This window comes from Hydra vulgaris, chromosome 08, assembly GCF_038396675.1.
Source record: "Hydra vulgaris chromosome 08, alternate assembly HydraT2T_AEP".
Taxonomy (NCBI): Eukaryota; Metazoa; Cnidaria; class Hydrozoa; order Anthoathecata; family Hydridae; genus Hydra; species Hydra vulgaris.
Genome location: NC_088927.1, coordinates 62,813,897 through 62,836,884, shown reverse-complemented (window position 1 = coordinate 62,836,884; position 22,988 = coordinate 62,813,897). Strand labels below are relative to the sequence as shown.

Sequence of the window (22,988 nt, the reverse complement as noted above, 5' to 3'; positions counted from 1 at the left end):
ATCTTCTTAATTAGTGTCTTATTCCAACATTTAAACTCATATATGAAAGATGTCTGCTTCATCAACTTACAAAAATAAAACTTTGTTAATAACATTCTCTAGATTCTTATTCTAGATTAAATTTAGGCACAGAAGGTTGTGATGAAGTCCTGAAGATTTTTTTTTTAGTCAGCTTTGTTTTAAAGCTGACTTTAAAATTTCGTATAAGCAATCAGCATCTGTTATAATATGATGCGTTTTTTTATTATCTGTACTCTTTGCCAATCCAAACATAGATTTAGATTTTTATATATATAAATGAATATATATATATATATATATATATATATATGATATAATATATATATATATATATATATATATATATATATAATATATAGATTTAGATTTTTATATATATAAATGAATATATATATATATATATATACAATATATAGATTTAGATTTTTTATATATAGTAAATGAATATATATATAGAATATATAGTACTATATATATATATATATATATATATATATATATATAGATATATAGATTAAGATTTTTTATATATATAAAATGAATATATATATATATATATATATATATATATATATATATATATATATATATTATATATATATATATATATATATATATATATACAATATATAGATTTAGATTTTTATATATATATATATATATATATATAATATAATATTATGTATAAATAATATATATATAAATATATAATATAATATATAATAAATATATATAAATATATATAGATATATATATAGTATATATTTATTTAGTATATATAAATATATATAGTTATATATATATAAATATATATATGTATATATATATATATAAATATATATATAGATATATTTATTTATATATATAAATATATATAGTTATATATATATATAAATATATATATATATATATTAAGGCGGGTCATACTTTTTTTTTTTTGTGGCTATAGCATAAAAAGTTGTTCTATTGGTTCAAAATCTAGGGACCATAAGATTTTTTAAATTTTAAGCTCAGTAAGTACTTGCAACTTGTAGTTGAAAATGTGGAAATAATGTGAAAACGTATATCAATTTTATAAAGGCATATTCTTATTAGTGTTCACTTATTAGTGTTCAGTTGTTTATAATCAATCTTTTCTAATTGTTATATGATATTGTTTGGACAAGTTGGTTTCCATTGTATTGAGTATTAATAAATGGCGTCCGTCAGCACAAGACTTGGGACTAAACACTCAGTTCTGGGGCAGCCTGCAGTTACAAAAAAAAATCAACTTCCTACATCTAGTGATGTTTACAGACTGTATGACTACTACTTGAAGCACAATAAATATGATTGTATGCAGAAGAGAGTGACAGCTGTAGCACACGAAGTTGTAAGTATCTACAACACTGCGAGTATCCCAGTAATTGACACAAAGAGTGTAGTCAATCGTATAAAGAAATTGATTGATAAAGTTAAGGGTCTTGCTAAATATCCCAGTTCTAAGAAGACATCCATCAACTACCAAGACTGTTTGAAATCATTACAAACTGTATTTGATATATGTACTTGTAAATGTGTTGACAGCGGTATACAAGAGAATTCACAATGTATTTGTCCACTGTCGCATAAAATACCTCCAACAGAATGGTCTTTCTTGTTGGACCAAAAAAACTGAAAGGAAAATGTAATATAGGGTGCTATAGATATAAAAGCTACAGGTATGTTGCAGAAGAAAGAAATGAGAGCAGTCAAATGTTTAAAATTTGAGCGCAATCAGAAAATAAAATATGAGACAAAAATAAATTATATCTACAACAACATGAGTGATGATGCTGATGATGATGGTGGTGAGGACGTAGAACTTGAACTAAACATGGGTGATGAAGTTCTTGATTATGAAATTTCCAGTGGTGTATCTGATGATGGTGTTGCAGCACCCAGAAACATGAAACAATATCCGGAGTTGTGCAAAGCTTTGGACAGATGCAAGATTAGTAACAGAGAAGCTTGTCTTGTAGTGAATGCAGTGCTAAAAGATATGAAGCTATTGTCGGCAGAAACTGCAATAGATCCTGCAAAACTTAGACGTCAGAGAGGTCTTTGGCGGCAGAAACAAGTTTCTAAGCATGCTGCCGAGATGCAAGAACTAATTTGTATTGGATTTGATGGGAAGAAAGACTTAACTTTTGTTGAGAAGTCTGGTATACGTAGAAGCATAAAGGAAGAACATTATGTTATTGTATCATTTCCAAACAATAACTACATTGATCATGTAATGCCAGAAACAGGTAAAGCAGTTGACGTTGCAAATGAGATATTATCGATAATTGCAAATACAAATTCAGCAAGTACGCTACTAGCAGTTGTTTGTGACGGTACAGTAACCAATACAGGCAAATGAAATGGTGTGATTCGAAAATTAGAGAAAGGCGTTGCAAGACCACTGCAATGGCTTGTTTGCCTGTTGCATGCTAATGAACTACCATTTCGGAAATACATTTCTGCTATTGATGGAGGATGTACAAGAGGTCCTAGTAGTTCCAGTGGTGTAATTATGAGTGCGCTAGACTTTGACCCCAAGGATTTACTAATTTCAAAGTTTAAAGCTATGTTAGGAAAAGTGGTTGAGATTAATGATGAGGTTAAAAACAGTCTAAGTACAGATCAAATATATCTTCTTAGAGCATGCTTAGCAGTGCAGCAAGGTTATACAAATAGTGATGAAATTAGGTCTTTACAGAACGCAATGCCAGAAAATTTAAACCATGCTAGGTGGCTGACAAAAGCCAACAGAATTTTGAGATTGTATATGTCAAAAGAAGTCTGTTCCCCATCACTATACAAAATTGTACGCTTTATAGTAAATGTTTACGCTCCTTCATGGTTCAATATCAAGAGTCATCCTTCTTGCGCTGATGGTGCAAAGAACTTTTTTTACTTGCTGAAGCAGTGTCATGAGCTTGGAGCAGAAGATTGGAAAATATTAGAGCCTGTGTTGCAGAACAACAACTACTTTGCCCACTCCGAAAACATTCTTCTTTCTGGTGTTTGTGACAATGATGATTCTGTGCGACATTTCTGTTGTGAAAAAATAATTAATTTGAGAAGTACTTCGTGTAGTTCTTCTGTGCGTGTTTTTGATAAGTCAAGTATCAAGCTAAACGCCAATGCTTTGACTTACGTTGATATGATTGACTGGACTACAGCTAACCTCACACCACCACCGTTGCTAGCAGCTATTGAAAGTGAAAAACTTCAACACTGTCAGTTTGATTTCATTTTTGGTATACCCTGTCACTCTCAGGCAGTTGAGCGTGCTATCCAAGATATCTCTGCAGCAAGCTCAACCGTTTTTGGGCATAAATCGCGACATGGAATGATTTTACAGTGTACTGCATCAAGAACAGAACTACCTAATGTTAGCTGTAAATCAGACTTTTTGTAAATTACGTTTGATTATATTGTTTCATTGAACTAATAATATCTAGAACTTCACCATTTAAGTGAATTTTATGTTTCGACGTCGATAACACCCCCTTATCGTTGACAGGGCCGCAATTAAGGGGGTGCATCTTTTTTTTTAACTTTTTTTTATAGTAAGCAAAAAATGCTTATAAAACCCCCAAAAAAATACTTTTTTGCGCTAGCCATGGATATGGCCTTTGTATCATATTAAGTGCTTGATGAATTTCTTATATTTTTAGCTATAAGCCATTAAAGGGTAAATCTTTGCGGTAAAGTTGCAAGTACAAGACACCTGTTGTTTTAAATGTTTTTGGCCTTTTTACAATAAGTAGCACCTAGAGCAACTTTTTAGACCATAGCCAGGTTAGCAACTTTAAAAAAAAAAAGTATGACCCGCCCTAATATATATATATATAAATATATATATATATATATATAAATATATATATATATATATATATATATATATATATATAAAATATATATATATATATATAAATAAATATATATATATATATATAAATATATATATATATATATAAATATATATATATATAAATATATATATATATATATAAATATATATATATATATATATTTATATATATATTTATATATATATAATATATATATATATATATATATATATATATATATATATATATATTTATATATATATATATATATATATATATATATATATATATATATATATATATATATAATATATATATATATATATATATATATATATATATATATAGATCGGAACCATAGTGGTAAATGTGATAATGCAAGTCTAATTAATATTTTCTTATCTATCTTTAGAATCATGATTGTTCTGTTTGTTCTTGGTGTTTTAAAATCTATTTTATTTTACTAGAACAGCTTGCTAGGTAACTTGTTTCTCTGTGTAGTGGCTTGCTCATCAAAATTCATGTTTTGGAGTTATAAAGTTGAGAGAGGGATGTAACCACAATTAAAGTAGCCTCCTCGACTATAGTTCTTGGCCTTAGGGAGGTGAATTAACATATTAAAAAATTTTTTTCAAAAGTTCTTGAGTATATTTTTATTCAAATTGGTGAACAAAGATTTATATCAAAAAATTTTAAACTTTGAAAAAAAAGGTAATAAAAGTTCCGCTGTGCTCTGTTATAAGACCGTAGGGACTTCTGGGAGCACCTTTAAAAAATTTATTTTAAAACATATAACAGTTTCTGGTATAGAGCTTTGTATCATTAGGTATTGTACCAGTAAAAATCTATTAGTTATACAACAATAAATAATTTTGAAATAAAAAAGAGTAGGTAAAAATGGGACAATACAGCATTTCATATAATAACTCAACAAAAAAATTAAAAATTTGAGTGGAAATGAATCTGTATTGTGTTTTAAAAAACAAATTTTGGTTATTCTAAACATTTTAAAAGTGATTTTGCTCGAGTAAGTTTGTTTCCTTCGCACCTAAAAATTAAAATTACGGTCGGGGTTATTGCGTATGTGTAAACCATTGTGATCTAATGACAGATGACAATTATTTTTTTTACAATTCTTGCAAACTAAAAACTTATGCCAGCAATGAATCATTATGATAAAACATACTGCTTCATTAGTGTAAGTTTTGCAAAAACTCATATTTTCAAAACACTTGATACCTAGCTTCATCTTCCCCTTTCTATAAAAGCAATGGCTATGCTTTTGATTTTATGGATTTCTTAAGATGGCCATTGAAGATGTAATAATATTTTGTAATCTATTTAAATTTTCAAATAACGGGACATATTAATTATTAAGAAAAGTGCAGTAATTTCTTTCATTTAAACATAAAACTTTTGTCGCAAAATTAATAGATGAATTGAATAAATAATCTTATCTCTAATATTCAACTTAAGAACTATTGATCAAGTTTTATTTGAGTTTAAAATGCTTTTTTTAACAAAATTTCATCATGAGTAATTTTCTTGTAAGTGCTAAGGTTTTTAAGTTTGAACATCATAAAAATATTCTAAAGAACTTAAATGTATGTTTAAATTATTTAGATAAAAGGTAAAGAAAACTGTGGTAATTGAACAACCAAAAAGCATTACATTCTTTGGGAAATAGCTGTCAGATATAAAATAGTTGTTTACTTTGTAAAGCATTTATGCAAACATTCTCAAACTTATGATTAATTAACTTTTAATTAACTTAATTTAATGTACTCAATGATTTTTATCATGATTTTTTATAAATTAATATATATAATAATTTTATAAAAAATAATAAAAATGTGATCTACACAGGGCAATATGAGTCTATTGGCTATGAATTCAATTGATACTCCTGAAACACTTTTAAAAACTACAAATAACTGTTTTTATAGAAATCTCTGAAATTGATGTCCAATTATGATTTTAATAACCTAACAAAAATTTTAATAGTAGATTTACATTGAACCTATGTAGGCATTTTGAGCAGTTAAAAAATAAACAACAGAAAAAAACAAATAACAAACAGCAAAAATAAATAGTAAATTTTTTTTATTACTGTACAGCAATCAATAGCAAACAAATTTAATCACCATTAGAATGAATTTTTTTATACCATTTTCTTTTAAAGTGTTAAATTTTGTTGTCAAAATCACTTTTTTTTTTGTAGTTATTTTAGGTGCTTCCAGAAGTCCTTACAGTTTATCACAGAGCACTGCTGGAGAGCATTTAACAAGAAGTTTACGCCTCCTTCCATACCAATGTCGCTTGTCGGGCTAGAGCTGGCATCGAACCACATAGTGTATTTAGAAAAAATTCTATACTTTCTTGCTCTGGCCCATGCTGAATAAAAAAATCTCTTTTTTATCATTACTTTAGACCATGTTGCTGGATCCCTGGGTTGAAAGCTTTGTTTGTTACCAACCACTTTTTGAAACAATTTTGTAGTTTCTCATCACTTTCTAGACAATGTTTTTTGTTCTTCTTAAAGTAAGCTCTGGATAATTTTTTTTTAATGTTCACAAGTTTTCAACTATGTTTTAACTAAGTTTTGGAAATCAACAATTAGTTTTATGCAATTTAAAAAATAACATTTTTCCTTTTTTTTTTAACTATTCCTTTTAACGATTTTGTAAAAATATTCTAACGTTATTGTCTGATGATGGGACTGTCCATATAGTCTCGAAGTATAACAAGTATAAATAAAATTAGTACTAAATGTTCTCCAATAAATAAGATAATTTTATAAATATATACGAACTATGTTAGTGTTAAAGGCAGTCTTCTCCGTATAAAATTTAATGCCAGCGCACAAAAAAGCGCTGGCCGGAGAGTCTTTTTCAAGCTAGCCTGCGCAATTTAAAAATTCATTTTTTTCTGCTATTTAAACTGAAACAAAAATAGCAAAAAGAATGCTTTAAATAAATACTAGATGAAGTAATTTAAAAGAAAAACTAGTAAGAAAAACATTTTTCATAAAATTTGAACAAATGAACAAAAAAGTTTTTATTCTTTTATATTTTGGCAAGCGCTTTTTTATGCGCTCGCCAAAGTTTTTGTGGGCGTGTGGGCAAGCGCAAAAGCACTGGCTAAACAGAGAAGACTGTAAAATATGTTCTTAAGAGCACCCTTTAACACTAAGATAGTCATTAGCTTATTAACTGGTTATTAATAGCTCATTAACTGAACAAAATTCAGTTTATTTTAATTTTTAATAGTTTATGTAAGGGGCAATTTTCATTAATTTTTTATCAACAGACTGCCATAAAAACTTGTTTTTAAGTGAAAATTATTTTTTTTAATTTATATTTTGGGGAATTTTGCCCTCTTCTAAATTTGGCGCCTCTGCCCATGGCCCAGCTGTCCCCACCTTTAGTACAATCCTAGATATATATATATATATATATATATATATATATATATATATATATATATATATATATATATATATATATATATATATATATATATATACATATATATATATATATGTATATATATATATATATATATATATATATATATATATATATATATATATATATATATATATATATATATATATATATATATGTATATATATATATATATATGTATATATATATATATATATATATATATATATATATATATATATGTATATATATATATATATAGAGAGAGAGAGAGAGAAAGAGAGAGAGAGAGAGGGACTTGATCAGGAAGGCGTGGGATCACACCATTGTATGACCACACAAATAATAATATTGTTTTGACAATTTAACCATGGCTATTAACATGTTTTTAGAAAGAAAAAAAATTAAAACACACAAAAAAAACTCTAAGATTATTTAAATTTTTAATTCAATTTGAAATAATAAACTTTGGATCTTTTATTTTTACTTTTTTCATCTTTTTTATAATATTATGGCAGGCCTTGTTTTAAATCGTTAAGCATAGAGCGATTTACATACGCCTTAAGAGATTTTATGTAAGCATTAAGAGATTTTATGTAAGCATTAAGCGATTTTGGTTAAGCAACTTTTTATCATTTTTTAACTTTGAAATTATTCTATAAGTGGTAAGATAAAATTAATTGATTTTTTAAAAAATCACATTAACTTTTGAATGATGTTTATGTAAAAATATTTGCAACAAAAGTTTGAACAACAATTATGATAGATATAAGCGCTATTTACTAATGAAAAAAAAACTCAAATAAAATTTAAAAAATTTTTATTTTTTATTTTATAGTAATGATTGATTTTTTAGCTTGAAAAACACTAATACTTTAAGCTTGAAGCAAAGATCATAATAATACAAATTATTTCTGTTAAAAAATGTATGATTTAATTTAAAACTAATTTAATAAAAATATATAATTTTATTCTGATAAAAAAATATGTAATTTTATTTTGATTTAAAAAAAATGTAACTTAATTTTGATTTAAAAAATATATTTAAGTTTAAAATTAAAGTTAATGCTTGGGTTTAACTCAACTGTCAAATTTATTTAAAAATATTGTTCAATATTTAAATTTTATTTGTTCTTAAAAAAAAAATTAGCTCATTTTTATCGCAATTGTTTTCCTTCCTAAACATTTTTTTTACTCAAAATTAAATTTTAAATAAACGGCTGCATCAAAAATTTGCACAAAAAGTAAGTTAAACTTTTTTTTTTACAACACAAGTTAAATCGCAGCAATTATTTTTTAATAAACGATATATACAGCGATATAACTTTATTAATGATGTTTGGAAAAATAATCTTTGCTTTCACAACAAAATCGTTAATAAAAAAATAAACTTTTAATAAATAAAGTAAATAAATTAATGTAATTGTTTTATTTATTACTCTATGATTTTTTTTAAATAAAAAAATAGAAAAAATAGAAATTTATGAAATAATCATTTGAAGATTCAAAAATTCAACATATTATTCATTAATGCAAATGTAGAGAAAAGAAAGAAATTTGTTTATATCAAACATTTTTTTTAATGTAATATTAAATTTAATTATTTAATATAAAAAAAAAAAAAAAAAAATAAACATTCCCTTAAAGTTAAATAACATTTAATTTGTTTTGTGGTAATTAATATTATTGCAGTAATTTAAAAAATAGAATAGTAAAGAGAATTTTATGATGTCAAATTCACATTAGACTATTGTGTTAAGCATTTTTTATTTAAAGCAAGGCCTGTTATGGGTAACGCTTTAAAATAATGTATAAATATACCAAGGGTTGAATTAAGCGATCGCGATTTGCGTAATCTGGAAAAATATCTGGTCTTCAAAACTTTAGTTTATGCAAAACTGTGTACTTTGTTTTTATGGAGCAAATTAGATTAAATTTGTTAGCAAATAAATTATAAAAACAAAACAAATCAATAAACTTACGGATACAAAAGTAATAACACTCTAGTCACTAACTGCATTATAAAAGTAATACACTATAATAGTGTAATTACTTTTATAACGCACTTATAACTTTTGTAATTCATTCTTTGTTTAAACAACATAAGTAAACCCAAATTTTAATTGAAGTAGAAAAGCATCTAGAAAAAATATAGTGGATATTCAAATAATACTAAAAACTTTTACACTATTATAGCGTTATTACTTTTATAATGCAATTAGTGACATTTCCGAGGAGTAGTTTTATAAAATTAAGCTTAAATGGGTCAAATCTAAAGAAAAAATTATTTTCTCTTTTTTGTCCATTTGAAGAAAAGGTGTACTTTTTAAAAAAAATATTTTTTAACAACTATTTTTTCTTAATAAGCTTTACTTTTCTACTTTCCCTAGCTTAAACTTAATAATTTTTTCCACTTTACTAATTTTATTATCAAACTAATTCACAATATATCAGTTGTTATTGGTTGTTAGTGTAATGTAACTTTATTATTCACTTAGAACTTCTCTTAGCCAAGCTTTGTTTTGAAATGCTTTAATTGTAAAGTATTAAGATGCTACATAGTAAAGCACATTTTCTTCGATTAACTTATATTTAATTTTAAAACACAATTTGCCAATATTTTTAATTTGCTAGCAGCTAATCTGTTTAAAATTATCAAATCGCTTTGAGTATATTTAATAAAATATTTTTTTATATAAGTTATTTAAATCTAGACAAAAAAAACTTAACAAACTATTTCTCATGATCCAAGCAATCTAGCAGCTTATGGATCACATTTATACAAAATGTTAGGCAGATCATGTTATGAAAAAAAAGTTCAGGTCTCTACAATAGGTGGAAGGTGCTCAAAAAAAACCTCTGAGTCTGAAAATATTTTTGTTGTTGTAATTTGGACATACTTACAACACAGTTAAATAAGAAAAGGTGAATACATAATCATATATAAATAAAATTATGTAAAAATATTTCATTGGAGAACAATTTGAAACTTTTTTTATGTTTACTTTGACTCTTATGCTGTTTTAAACTTATTGGCTAATTCTGAACTTGCCTTCGGATTTAGCGTGCCAATTTTAATTTATAAGTTTTTTTCCAGCATATCAAGTTTTTCCTGTATGGCTCATCTTACAGATAAAAAAAATCCATTTTTTAGCTGTAGTAAAACTTTGTTTACATTGATTCTGATTGGCAAAAATTTACAATTGAAAAAAGTGTGGCTAGTGGCGTTTACAGCTTCCATTTGGTCAGCACAATCAATATATTCAAGTATTATTTCAATGTATGCTGTTTTTTTTTAGTTTTCTAAGCTTATAACAATTTCTTCTTAGTGTTTTACTAAATTAAATGGGTATGTAAATATATCACTTTATTTTACATCAGTACATTTGTCAAACGAGCATAATTTGCATATTTTAAAGTAAAACTTGGTGATCAAGACAAGGCATGGGCCCCTCAAAAAGTATGCAAAAAAATGTGTTAAGAGTTTAGGTCTACGGGCCAAAAAGTTGATATTTGGTACTCCAATGATTTGGCAAGAGCAAAAAGATCATTGTAGAGTTTGTTACATTCATTTAGTAAATACATCAGGATTTAACAAAAAATGATTTTAACTTGTTAAAATTCCAGTGCTAGTTTTTAAACAACTACCAAGTAGTTACATGTAGAAGACCTGATTGATGTTGAAGAATGCAATGAAGCAATGATATAGATTTTGAAACTCTTGAATATTCAGTTCATGGGGATTTGATCAGCTGAATTAAATGATTTGGCACCTGATTTAACACGTGATTTGGATCTCTCAAAAAAACTTCAGAAATTCTAGTTGCAAGACTAAATGAGAAAAACTTGCTTAAAAAAGGAGTGGAGGTATCATACTTTCGAAGTTTGCAATATATCTAACACAACTGGGTCATCTGTGTTGACCTTTTAATGGTGAACTTTTTTCTTGGCCAGCAATGCAAGTAAACAAAGTATCCCTGCTTTCTTTGCATGTGGGATAGCAGAACTCAATAAAAGCAGTGAATAGAGATAATTGGCCTTGAAGATCAGATCTTAAACTTGGAAATCCTAAAATTCTAAATGAGCCAATTTTTGACAGAAAGAAAATAATAATCCCACCTCTGCACATAAAACTAGGCCTCTTAAGACTGTGGTGTTGACTGTGTTGTCAAGAACTTTCTTGGAGATACATGTGCAAGTAATTAAGCAGAAACTGTTCAGAAACTATTAGAGAGCTATAAAGCACTTGGTTGTAACATGAGTACTAAACTACATTTTCTGCAATGCAAAATATATAAACATTGTATTTCTTAATTTCTTGTACTTAATATTTGAGTTTTTTATAAAAATTATTTAATTTTTTGACATTTGTATTTTTTATAAAGTGACCACATGTCATTAACAAGTACATTACTTCTCATAATTTTCAAAAATATGAGGACTCTATGAATAAAAAATTTGATGTAATAGAGAAAAGCTAAAATCAGTTTAGGATTCCGTACCAAAAAAAACAGTTAAATACAAATGTCTGCAAAAATTTTGTTCCCAAGTGTAATATTGGTTAATAATTTGATAAAATTCATTAGCAGTAATTTTTAAAGCTTTTCAAAAATTATAAAAAAGTTAGTTCTTTAAAAAATAATTTAAAAAACTCATTAATTTTAATAGGAGGATTTAAACCCCAACAACAAAAAAAAATTCACCTTTAATTATTAAAAAAAGGTTTCATACAAATTATATAAATCTTACTTTAAACATTTTCTTTTTATCAGCTTTCTCTTTTTCTGCAATAGCTTTAAGCTTATCTTTTATTGTTACTGGCTTTGCATCTTCTTCTTCCTCTTTTTTAACTTTTTTAGTATTACCTGTATTGGATGATTGATTTTCATATTCTTCTAATCTAATATTTAAAATGAATTTAAAAAATAAAAAAAACAATGAAAGTAAAAATAAAGAAGATAATACCAAATAATAAAAACTAAAAGAGATAAAAAATTATTAATAGGTATAATTACACTTTTACTTCTAACTTACTGTAGGATATGTGATATACCCTTAGTAAAGAATAATTTTCTGCCTTCTGAGGTAAAAAAATTACATAAAAATAATGATTTGTCATAGAAATTTTCTACCTTGAAGGTATTATTTTTTTCTATAAAAGCATAATTTTTTACCTTTGAAGGTAAAAAATTATACCTTACTAATGGATATTACATATTAGGGCAGGTCGATTTTGGAATCAAAAGTTTGGTAATATAGAGATTTGTTTATTTAGTGAAAAAAAAGTGTTTGGTTGAAGCTTTTTCATTTTAAAGAAGTTTAGGCTGAGCTAAAATGATTTTTAAGTATTGATAAATAAAATTAAAAATTCTTTGTAATCTTTACCATATGCATTTTTGTACAAAATTAAAGATCGCCATTTACACAAACAAGTGTTAAATTTTTAAAGGAATAGGTCAAAAAGTGACTTTTTGACCTATTCCTTCAAAAATTGACCAAAAAGCATAAAAAATGTAATAACACAAGGTAAAAATAAGTAAGGTGCAGATGCTAACCCTATTTTAAATACACCCACAGTTTAGAACCACCCACAGTTAAGAACTACCCACAGACAGATTATTAAAGATCTTTATTTTCTAAACAACAGTTATCCAAGTTATAGTTTCAATATAACTGTAAAACTTATACCAAAATAAATAATTATGATATAAAAAAAGTTTATTTTTGGTTACCTTTAATGTTCACTTATTGCATAGAAAAAAGTTAGAGTAATTCTTAAAATATCCAGACAAATAAACCAAAATAAATGTAAAGTAGCAACAGAAACATTCTAAAAAACTGGGAAGACCTTTTGACACTATTTCCCAGCTCCTATGATCATTAGATAAAAAAAAAAGGAAATTTTTTTTGAATAAAATAAATTTTATTAGTATACATTACTATGAATTTCACCATTTAATATTTTCTGTTCTGATACTGATATTTAATGCACAACTAATACTAGCTTCATATTAGTAGAATGATAAAATACATTATTATAAATTTCATAGAAAAGTTGCTTGATATTATCATTTAACATTTAGACTCCTGTAGAAGACAGATTATATTTAAAAAATAGAATAAGATTTGATCCAAAAAGATCATTTTAACTTGTTTTAATTGATCATGAATGGTCTAAAAACATATCTTTTATATTTTAAACAACCACTGCAACAGGGAACCAGTTACAAATTTCTAATGATGGCATCATGAGAATCTGGTGTAGAATCAGCCTAGCTCTAGTGTGGTAACTCACTAAAGCATGAGTTTCAAATTATAAAGTAGAAACCGGAGTTTCGATAAAATGTATCAAATTTAAGTCAATTAGTTGAATTCTGTGATTTTTTTAATTTAAAATTCATTTCTTGAACAAAAAACAAAATTTTTGACATAACTTTAATATTTTTTCTCACAGATATGGAGCCTAAAAGAAAATCATTAGGATTTTTCAATCTTTAGAAGCTTCCAAAGTATGCATTTAATCATTTGATCAAATCAAAGTATGATTCCTGTATCATATCTAATCAAATATTGATTTGATTAGAAATGATACAGGAAGTTCAATTAGAGCTAAACAAGGAAATGCTCTTACGTTTGATTTTTCAGAGCTGTTTGATTATGTAGCAATCACACCAACTTTAGTTATAGACAAATCCAAAATAGACAGTCAAAAGAAGATGGTTAAAGTTTTATCAGACTTAAAATCTATTTAAAACAACATAGAACTTATTTGCTTTGATATTGATGGTAAAACTGATAATGAAACTTATGTTGTAAGAGAAATATAAATAGAAGATAGTAAACTTGTACTAAAGAGAAAAACAACTTGTACTCAACAGAAAAAGAACTTCATATGACTGTGAATAAAGAACTTATCACTAACCTTTATGGCACTGAATATCTTACTCCTAAAGTTATACCTCTTGTTGCAGCAACAGGAAAAAAACAAGCTCAGAGTTTCTATGAAGCTTTTGAAGAGTATAAAAATACTTCAACAAACATATGTCAAAAGTAGGAATAATTTCTGAGTTAGAGAAAAAACGTGGACAAAAACAGACCCCAATGATTACGGACCGTTTTAAATACTTGCTATATGTAAAAAGTCATTACAATCATATTTAAAATATGATTGTATAGATACATATAGATTTTGGAGCTTCACAATTTAGATTTGCTCCAGGTCCCCAAACCAGCTTGGAGCAACACTGTGTGAAAGTATTTATAAAAATCATAAGCATCAAGTAAACAAAAGAAAAAAAATTAACGAAATATATAATTGAAAGTTTAACTAGGTATAAATAATGCTAACATGCTTTGAATTTTTATTAATTAATTTTGATAAATTTTTAAGAGAGTAAACAAAAAACTAGGTAATTTTTATAATACTACATACCATTGTTATTAAATGAACAAACAAAAATTAAAGATTGAAAAGTTAAATTTAATGAAAAGGTATAAGGATTTTAAGATTTTTACTTAACTAAATCGACTTTTAGCCGATTGGTAGGAAGTCCATAGTCGAATAAATTGACTATTAAATTTGGTTAGAGCACTATAGTTAAGGAACATTTTAAATAAAATATTTGCATTTTAGTATAAAACCCAGACCATTTTTGCAGGAGAATATTTTTAAAATAATGGTAATACCTTACTTAAAAATAAAGTTAAAAATTATTAGCGGATATTTTATTTTGTATTTCTTTATTTCGCCATGACTATGGAGTTTTTCCTCTCAATTATATTTTTTATATATCAAATAATTGAGTCTTTAATTTATAACACTATGTCAGAAATGCCACCATAAATGTTTAGTGTAAAGCCTTTGGACATTTCTTTAAAGCTTCTTTAAAGCTAAAACAGTGGTCGGCACCATATTTTCAAAGGGGCCTACTTGCAAAATTCTTGTTTTAGTTGCGGCCCACAGCAATAAACAAATTATATATAAAATAGGTTATATTACCTATATAACAGAATATAGTATAGAATTAGATTATAGAACTAATAATTGTATCAATACAAAATACATACTTAAGAAAAAAAACACATAAAACACAATTAAAAATTTGGTGAGTATTTTGTTGTTGCAGCTAGCACAAGGTCATTCTAATGAGTGTCAGTCAGTCTTGTTCTGTAAACATTTTTTATTATTTTCATGGCTGAGAATGTTTGTTCGCATTGGTAACTAGTGCCATACATACAGATAAGTCTATTTGCATGTTTTTTAAGAACTGGAAAACGTTCCTTCATGACAGCATGCCAGAAAATAATGAAATTTTCATCAAAAGTGCCATACTCATCTTTTTTTGGTGTCTTTCTTCTCAACTCGTCGTCACATTGAAAGTTAATTAGTTCATCCTCTGCTTTTAAAATATCAGCTTCTTCAAAGTCCTTTAGAATACTAATATCATTCATATCAAAGTCAAATGGATAACACAAAAAAACCATATGCTTTTTTAAGTCTTCAAATTCATTAAATCTGTTTTCAAATTGATCATACAGAGCAGTCACTATTAATGAAAATGACGATAACATTTCCCATGATGGTTGACATTCATTTAAAGTAGGAAAATGAGTACAACTACCAGATGCAAATTGAGTTTTGTACAAATTAAGTTTTGTCTTCATCACAGTGATGCGGTTGATCAAATCACAAACCAGCACACGGCGGCCTTGTAATCTCTTGTTCAGAACATTGAATTGTGCTGTGATGTCGCAAAGGAAAGCCAGTTTACACTTAAAATTATCAATAGACATTGTAATGAATGAAAATTTTTGAGTTACCATGAACTGCAGTACACTTGGCAAACACTCCCAAAATCTGTTAAGAATATTTCCTCTTGATAGCCACCTAACCTGCAAAAAATAGACAAACATTTTTGATTGTAATAGTAAATTAATTATTTTTTGTCTATACACCTCTGAGTGAAGAAGAAGATCACCATGTTCATCTTCAATTTGTTCCATTAGCGCACGAAATTGATGCCATTTGAGTGCATTGGAACATATATGATTGATTGTTTTTACTACAGCTGTCATTACATCATCAATTGTCGCAACTTTAGCGCACAGTGCTTCCTGGCGTATCACACAGTGATATGATATAAATTTGTTAGGAAACTCACCACTATTTCTCAGCAAAGTAACAACTCCTCGAATTCTTCCAATCATAGCAGGAGCACCATCTGTGACAACTGAAGATATTTTTTGAAGAGGCACTTTCCTATTTTTTAATATTTTGAACAATTATTCATAAATGTCTTGTCCAGTTGTAGTTGTTTCCAGTGGTTCAATTCCAAGCAGTTCTTTAAATAAACAACAATTCGTAGTGATAAAACGTGCATAAACACAGAGTTGTGCTTTACCGACAAGGTCAGTAGACTCATCGAGAGCGATACTCACAAATTCAGCTTCTGACAGATTGTTTGACAATTGTTCATAAACATTAACAACCATTTTCTCAATTTTTCGAGTAACTGTACGCGTGGACAGGTGCATACTTTGAAATTTGTCATGAATTTTTTTATCATTTGGGAAAAGAAATTTTGATGCTTCAATCATGCATTCTTTGATTATTTCACCATCAGTAAATGATTTCAGGTTTTTTGCTAATATCCATGACACCATATTAGAGGCACGAGTTTCACAATCAACACTGCTAGACATTTGTTGAAATAAATTTTTCTGTTTTTCTAAACAGCTTTTCAATGAGTCGTATTTTATTTTTCTGGTTGTTGAATCAAGAGGATATTTAATATTGTACAATTCATGTTTTGATACGAAATGAGGTTCAAGCTTGGTTCCTTTCAGTTCACTAACAGTCTCATTACATATTAAACATAGAGCATTGTTACTTGGTCCCTCAGTGAAGAAATAAATCAGCTCCCATTTTTCATTCCACTGACGTGCATATTTACGCTTCGCTTCATGTTTACCTGGCATATCTTTGCAAGTTAATGTGTGTATTTATCAGAGTTGCAACTTCTGAGTAAAACATCCAAACTCGATAACCGGTTACTCGATAACTGGTTATACTCAAGTAATTTTTGGTTATTCAATTTCCAAATAGTGCGTTTTAAAAAACCGGTTATTTAAAACATTAAAGATTTGCCGACTATTTCTTTTATAATACTTATTTCGTAAAAAATCTAAACAATGTAGTATTTTTATTCAAGAAAAGTACGAAAAACATTCTAAAGACGATAACTTTTACCACTGGTATATTTGATATGAAATAGTTTTTACAGCGTTAAATTAATTAAATTGTTGTTTGAGTTACTTCATCTGAACAAATTCGAATGTTCTAATTATTTTTGACGTGCTTTTCGAATGTTTTTATTTTTGTAGAGTAATTTTTTAGCATGATTTAACTTTTAAGTATAAGGATCTTATTAGAAGTCTTAAAGTGCTACAGTGTTAGAGTGCATTAAAATTATTTTTTTACTATGTCTAAAATGTCAAGATCTGGTGTTAGGGAGTATTTTATAAGGAGGCTTTATAATTTTTACAGCCTGGAAAACAACTAAAAGGCCCACAACTACACTACTTTGTATATTATGCAGTTAGGTGGCTTGGGACCCACAAATTATGTAGCAAAGGCCCACAATTGGGCCGCGGCCCACAATTTGCCGACCTCTGCTCTATAATGTCAAAAATTTGTTTCCAAAAAAAGTTGTAATTTGACCTGCCCTTTTACATATCCTACCCTAATATTAGGCATAGGGTTGCCAGATGTCTGGCTTATACATTGGAGAATACGGTGCCAAAGCTATAAAAATAAAGATTTTTACTGTATTCTCCTTTGTAAGGGGACATCTGGCAACACTAATTAAGAACCACTTATTTGTTTTGAAACTACAAGTTTAAAAATGTATGATTTGGTTGATTTCATATTTTTTAAATATTTAATCTTTTCTGCAACTACTAATGCTGCATTATGCAACAAAATTCTTTATTGACGGCTAACTATCAAACTGACTAACTATCAAATGTTTCAATACAGTGGAGTATGAAACATTTAGAACATTAGCGGTTGTCCTTAAATTAGTGGTTTTATAAAGGCTCATGCAGAACTTGCTACTAAAAAGTTTCGCTATTGTGACAAGGAGGAGGTAAAAAACAGTCAAAAATTGAATGACGTATGAATTGAATTACTGCAATAATAAAGGAAGAGATAGCTAGTGCAAAGCTTCACAATACAAATAGTACAAAGTTAGTTATTCATTTATTAATTATTCATTTAGTGATCATCAAGCAAATAATTTCCAAAATGAATAGGACTACAAATTACATAAATAATCTTGAAGTGTTCAAAAAAAAGTATTATTGTATTAATGAATATAATGTAACAATAATTAATTTATAAAATATCATTACAATAATTTAATATATAAAACATAAAATACACCTAAGAATTAATTTTTAATTCATTTATGTAATATTTCAGTCTGATTAGCTCAGATTATCATCAGACATAAAGTAAAATACAATAAAAATTTCACAAAAAAACGTGTGTAAAAAACTGTTTAGAAGACATTATAAAGATAACTGATTAAGGTGAAAACTATTTTGAGATTTCAATAATTTTTTTGCTATTTGACACAATTTTAACATCATTGTCCTTATTCAGAAGTGGTGGGAAGCGCCTTATCTCGTAATTCATTTGGACATAATTAATCTCAAGGGATTCTCTTATTTTTCTTTCACGGTAGTTAGAATTATGTGCGATTGATTGGGGGTGCATCCAATTAAATATATCGTGGCAATCTTTGCAGTGTTCTGTGGCTCTGGAAGGACGTTGATTGCCTTTCATGCTATTTACCTGATACTTTTTTGAATACTTTTTTGTATAATTTTTTTGTTTCTCCAATATAAATACCACCAGAGAACATGTAAGCTTATACACACCTGGTTTACTATTTGGTAATAATTTAGATTTGTTATTACATATAATTGTTTTTAAAAGTGGCGGTGCTGTAAATATAACGCTGTATCTCCTGAACTCTTTCCTTAATTTTGATCCTAGTCTTGGAACATATGGTAGTTTTATTGTTATATAATCATTTTCTATTTTATCTGCAACTATCAACCAACAGGATTGTTTTTGATTTTGAGATTTTTTGCTCTAACTTTAACTAGATAGAGTTCTGGCTTTTTTTTATGTGTAGTCTTTTGTTAAATATGATTTATTTTCATCAGTTTCATCATTAGAATTTAAGAATAAAATTATTTACTAAAAGCTAAAACACAAATAAATTACAATATATATAACAAACCTTTTTTTTTTAATGTTTACTTTAGGGTTGAAGGGTGAACCTGTTTATTTACATGAGGAAATAGATACTCTGATTCAACTTTTAATGTGATAAAATAATTTTATATATTTTTATTCTGTCTCTTTTTTTTAAATAATCACATGTTTTATTTAAATCTTATTTCTGAACTTTTTTTTTAGCTTGAGCTTGGGGAAGGCCTTATAGATACGCCCTTTATTTAGAGAACAATATAAACTTTTAGCCCACTATTATACTTCTCTTTTGATACCAAGTTATAAGCATTTAGATAAGAATTGACAAAATTATAACAACTTGAGTGATTAAAAACTTTTGACCATAGTTTCTTCAGCAAGACCATTTATTATTAAATTAGAGAATTTTATAATTTTTTGTAGAATTGTTGTATTTTATAACTTTTTTTACCATTAAAAAACTATATTGCTTTATAATGGAAAATAATATAAATTAATAAAAATAAAAAGCAATAATTGAAATACCTTTCTATAAGTTCTGCTTTTTTCCCTTTGTCATCTAAATTTCTTTTTAGGCACTCAGCTTTTAATTCAGGCACTTTTAAGTCAGAAAATTTTATTGGCAAAGTTTCTTCTATTGAGGCTTTTTGCTGTGCTACTTTACGCTTTGGAGGCATAATTATTTGCAAATACTTAAAAAAAGTGCATGAATTATATTCAATTTTTCAAATAAAAAATAATATAACTATAAGGCTTATGTCATATATTTATTATGCCATATATTTATATATAACATATATTATATGGGAATGTATAGGTATATATATTATATATGTAAGTATATAATACATATATACATACTATGTATGTGTGTGTATATGTATGTATGCAAGTATGTATGTATGTGTGTATGTATGTATGTAATGTATGTATGTATGTATGTATGTATGTATGTATGTATGTATGTATGTATGTATGTATGTATGTATGTATGTATGTATGTATGTATGTATGTATGTATGTATGTATGTATGTATGTATGTATGTATGTATGTATGTATGTATGTATGTATGTATGTATGTATGTATGTATGTATGTATGTATGTATGTATGTATGTATGTATGTATGTATGTATGTATGTATGTATGTATGTATGTATGTATGTATGTATGTATGTATGTATGTATGTATGTATGTATGTATGTATGTATGTATGTATGTATGTATGTATGTATGTATGTATGTATGTATGTATGTATGTATGTATGTATGTATGTATGTATGTATGTATGTATGTATGTATGTATGTATGTATGTATGTATGTATGTATGTATGTATGTATGTATGTATGTATGTATGTATGTATGTATGTATGTATGTATGTATGTATGTATGTATGTATGTATGTATGTATGTATGTATGTATGTATGTATGTATGTATGTATGTATGTATGTATGTATGTATGTATGTATGTATGTATGTATGTATGTATGTATGTATGTATGTATGTATGTATGTATGTATGTATGTATGTATGTATGTATGTATATATATGTATGTATGTATGTATGTATGTATGTATGTATGTATGTATGTATGTATGTATGTATGAATGTATGCATGTGTGAATGTATGTATGTGCATGTATGCATGATTATATATTATACATATTATAATGTTATATATATTTAAACATACATATATATTATATTTATTTCATATAGCATATCCGCCGCGGATAGCATACCGAAAGTAGGTATCTTGCGTAACAAGCTTTACTTCATAAATGAGTTTATTGAGAAAACAAATTGAGTTTTTAAAACAGATCAAAACTCAGAAGACAAATTGAGACAAACTCAGAAAACAAATTGTGTATTCAAAGGGGTCGTCCACAAATTACGTCACGCAATTTTTGACCATTTTCAACCCCCTCCTCCCTTCGTCACAACAACGTAACACATTAATAACATATTCTGTATGAAGTCGTTACAAAACCACTAACCCCTCCCCCCCGTAAAATGCTCATTTTTTTAAGGCTGTAAAAAATTATAATGTCTACTTCTACTTTGCTCGATTCCAAATAAAATAATTAAAATTTTTTAACGAGTACGTTAAAAAATTTTAATTATATTATTAATATAGCTTCTTATAAATTATATTAAACTACTGAAAATTTAAACCAACTTTAAATAGTTTATATAAAACATTAATAGAAACACTCATTGCATATCGGAAGTATAATTTTAATTATACAAGTGAAAAAAGAAGTATGTTTTATTATAAACCCAGCTAGCGAAATACAAGTTAATAGACAGATTAACCTACCTTCTTGTTGGTTTTTATTGATAAAAACGAATAATTGGTAGTTTTATTACTGGGACTTAAAATTAAAAGCCAAAAAAATATTTTGCTATAAATGCAATTTATATCTTAATTTGATTTTTTATCTTTAGAATTGTTAATACTAATACTTTTGCTCTTCAAAACAGATTCCATAGTTGGCTTATGTTATTATATTATAGTTGGCAATGGCGGAACTACCATACCGCAAAACCCCGTAACCCACGGAAGGGGGTGGGGTGGGGGCTGAGCTGTTGAGGGTCCAAAATTTTCAGAAATGTTTTATAAAACTTCAACAAAGTATGGAACAGTTGAGAGATTGTGGCTATGTTACTCTACTAAACTAGATGCGGTAGATTGCAAACTTTGTTGCTTATTTTCAAAACTCCATAAAACTGGCAAACATGGGGAATTAGAGACTGGCAAGGCCTTTCAAAAAAATTAAAAGAACACAAAAAAAAGTATTCATTATATGCAATCATGTTAAATATATGATAAGAGGAAGCAAAAAGAAATAATTGATAAAAGCTTCGAAGAGGAAAATCTATATGATCAATGCCTCTTTTTATACAACTATCATGGATACCACGCAAGACATAGCAAAAGAGACCAACTAAGTCAAGTATTTAGATATGTAGAAATAATAAAAAATGAAAGGAGGAACCAACATTATTTTTTTTGATGAGTTATTTTTTGTAATAATTATATTTTTCGATTTTTTTTTAAAGCAAGTACGCTTTCCCCTTCAGCTCTTTTTCCAAAAAAAATATAATAAGTTTATGAAGACATTCAAAAAATGACGTCTTTTTAAAGACTTTTGATTAGCCTCAGTAGCTTTTTTATTTTTTTTTCATTTTTTAGTTATTAAGGTGCTCCATGAAGTCTTTACGGTCTTATCACAAAGCACCTCGGAGTATCATTCAACCAAGATTTAATCAAGTTTTTAAATTAGTATTTATCAAATTTAACTTACCACTTTTTCTTTACCAATTTTAAAGCTAAAAATTTAAAGCTCTTTTTGATATTTCTA

The 22,988-nt window shown here is 26.9% G+C and overlaps 1 protein-coding gene across 1 annotated transcript in view; it reads right to left on the bottom strand.

Annotated features, from left to right (window-relative positions):
- The window catches only part of LOC100202139 (protein mono-ADP-ribosyltransferase PARP3), a 67,008-nt gene extending 46,698 nt beyond the window's left edge, over positions 1 to 20,310 (bottom strand). Inside the window, exons 1-2 of the mRNA XM_065804139.1 lie at positions 20,139 to 20,310; positions 12,080 to 12,230 (exon numbers count right to left, since the gene is read on the bottom strand). Coding sequence (XP_065660211.1) covers positions 12,080 to 12,230; positions 20,139 to 20,290 — 303 coding nt within the window. The 5' untranslated portion in view covers positions 20,291 to 20,310. The remainder of the gene's footprint in view (positions 1 to 12,079; positions 12,231 to 20,138) is intronic.
- Between the last annotated feature and the right edge of the window lie 2,678 nt (positions 20,311 to 22,988).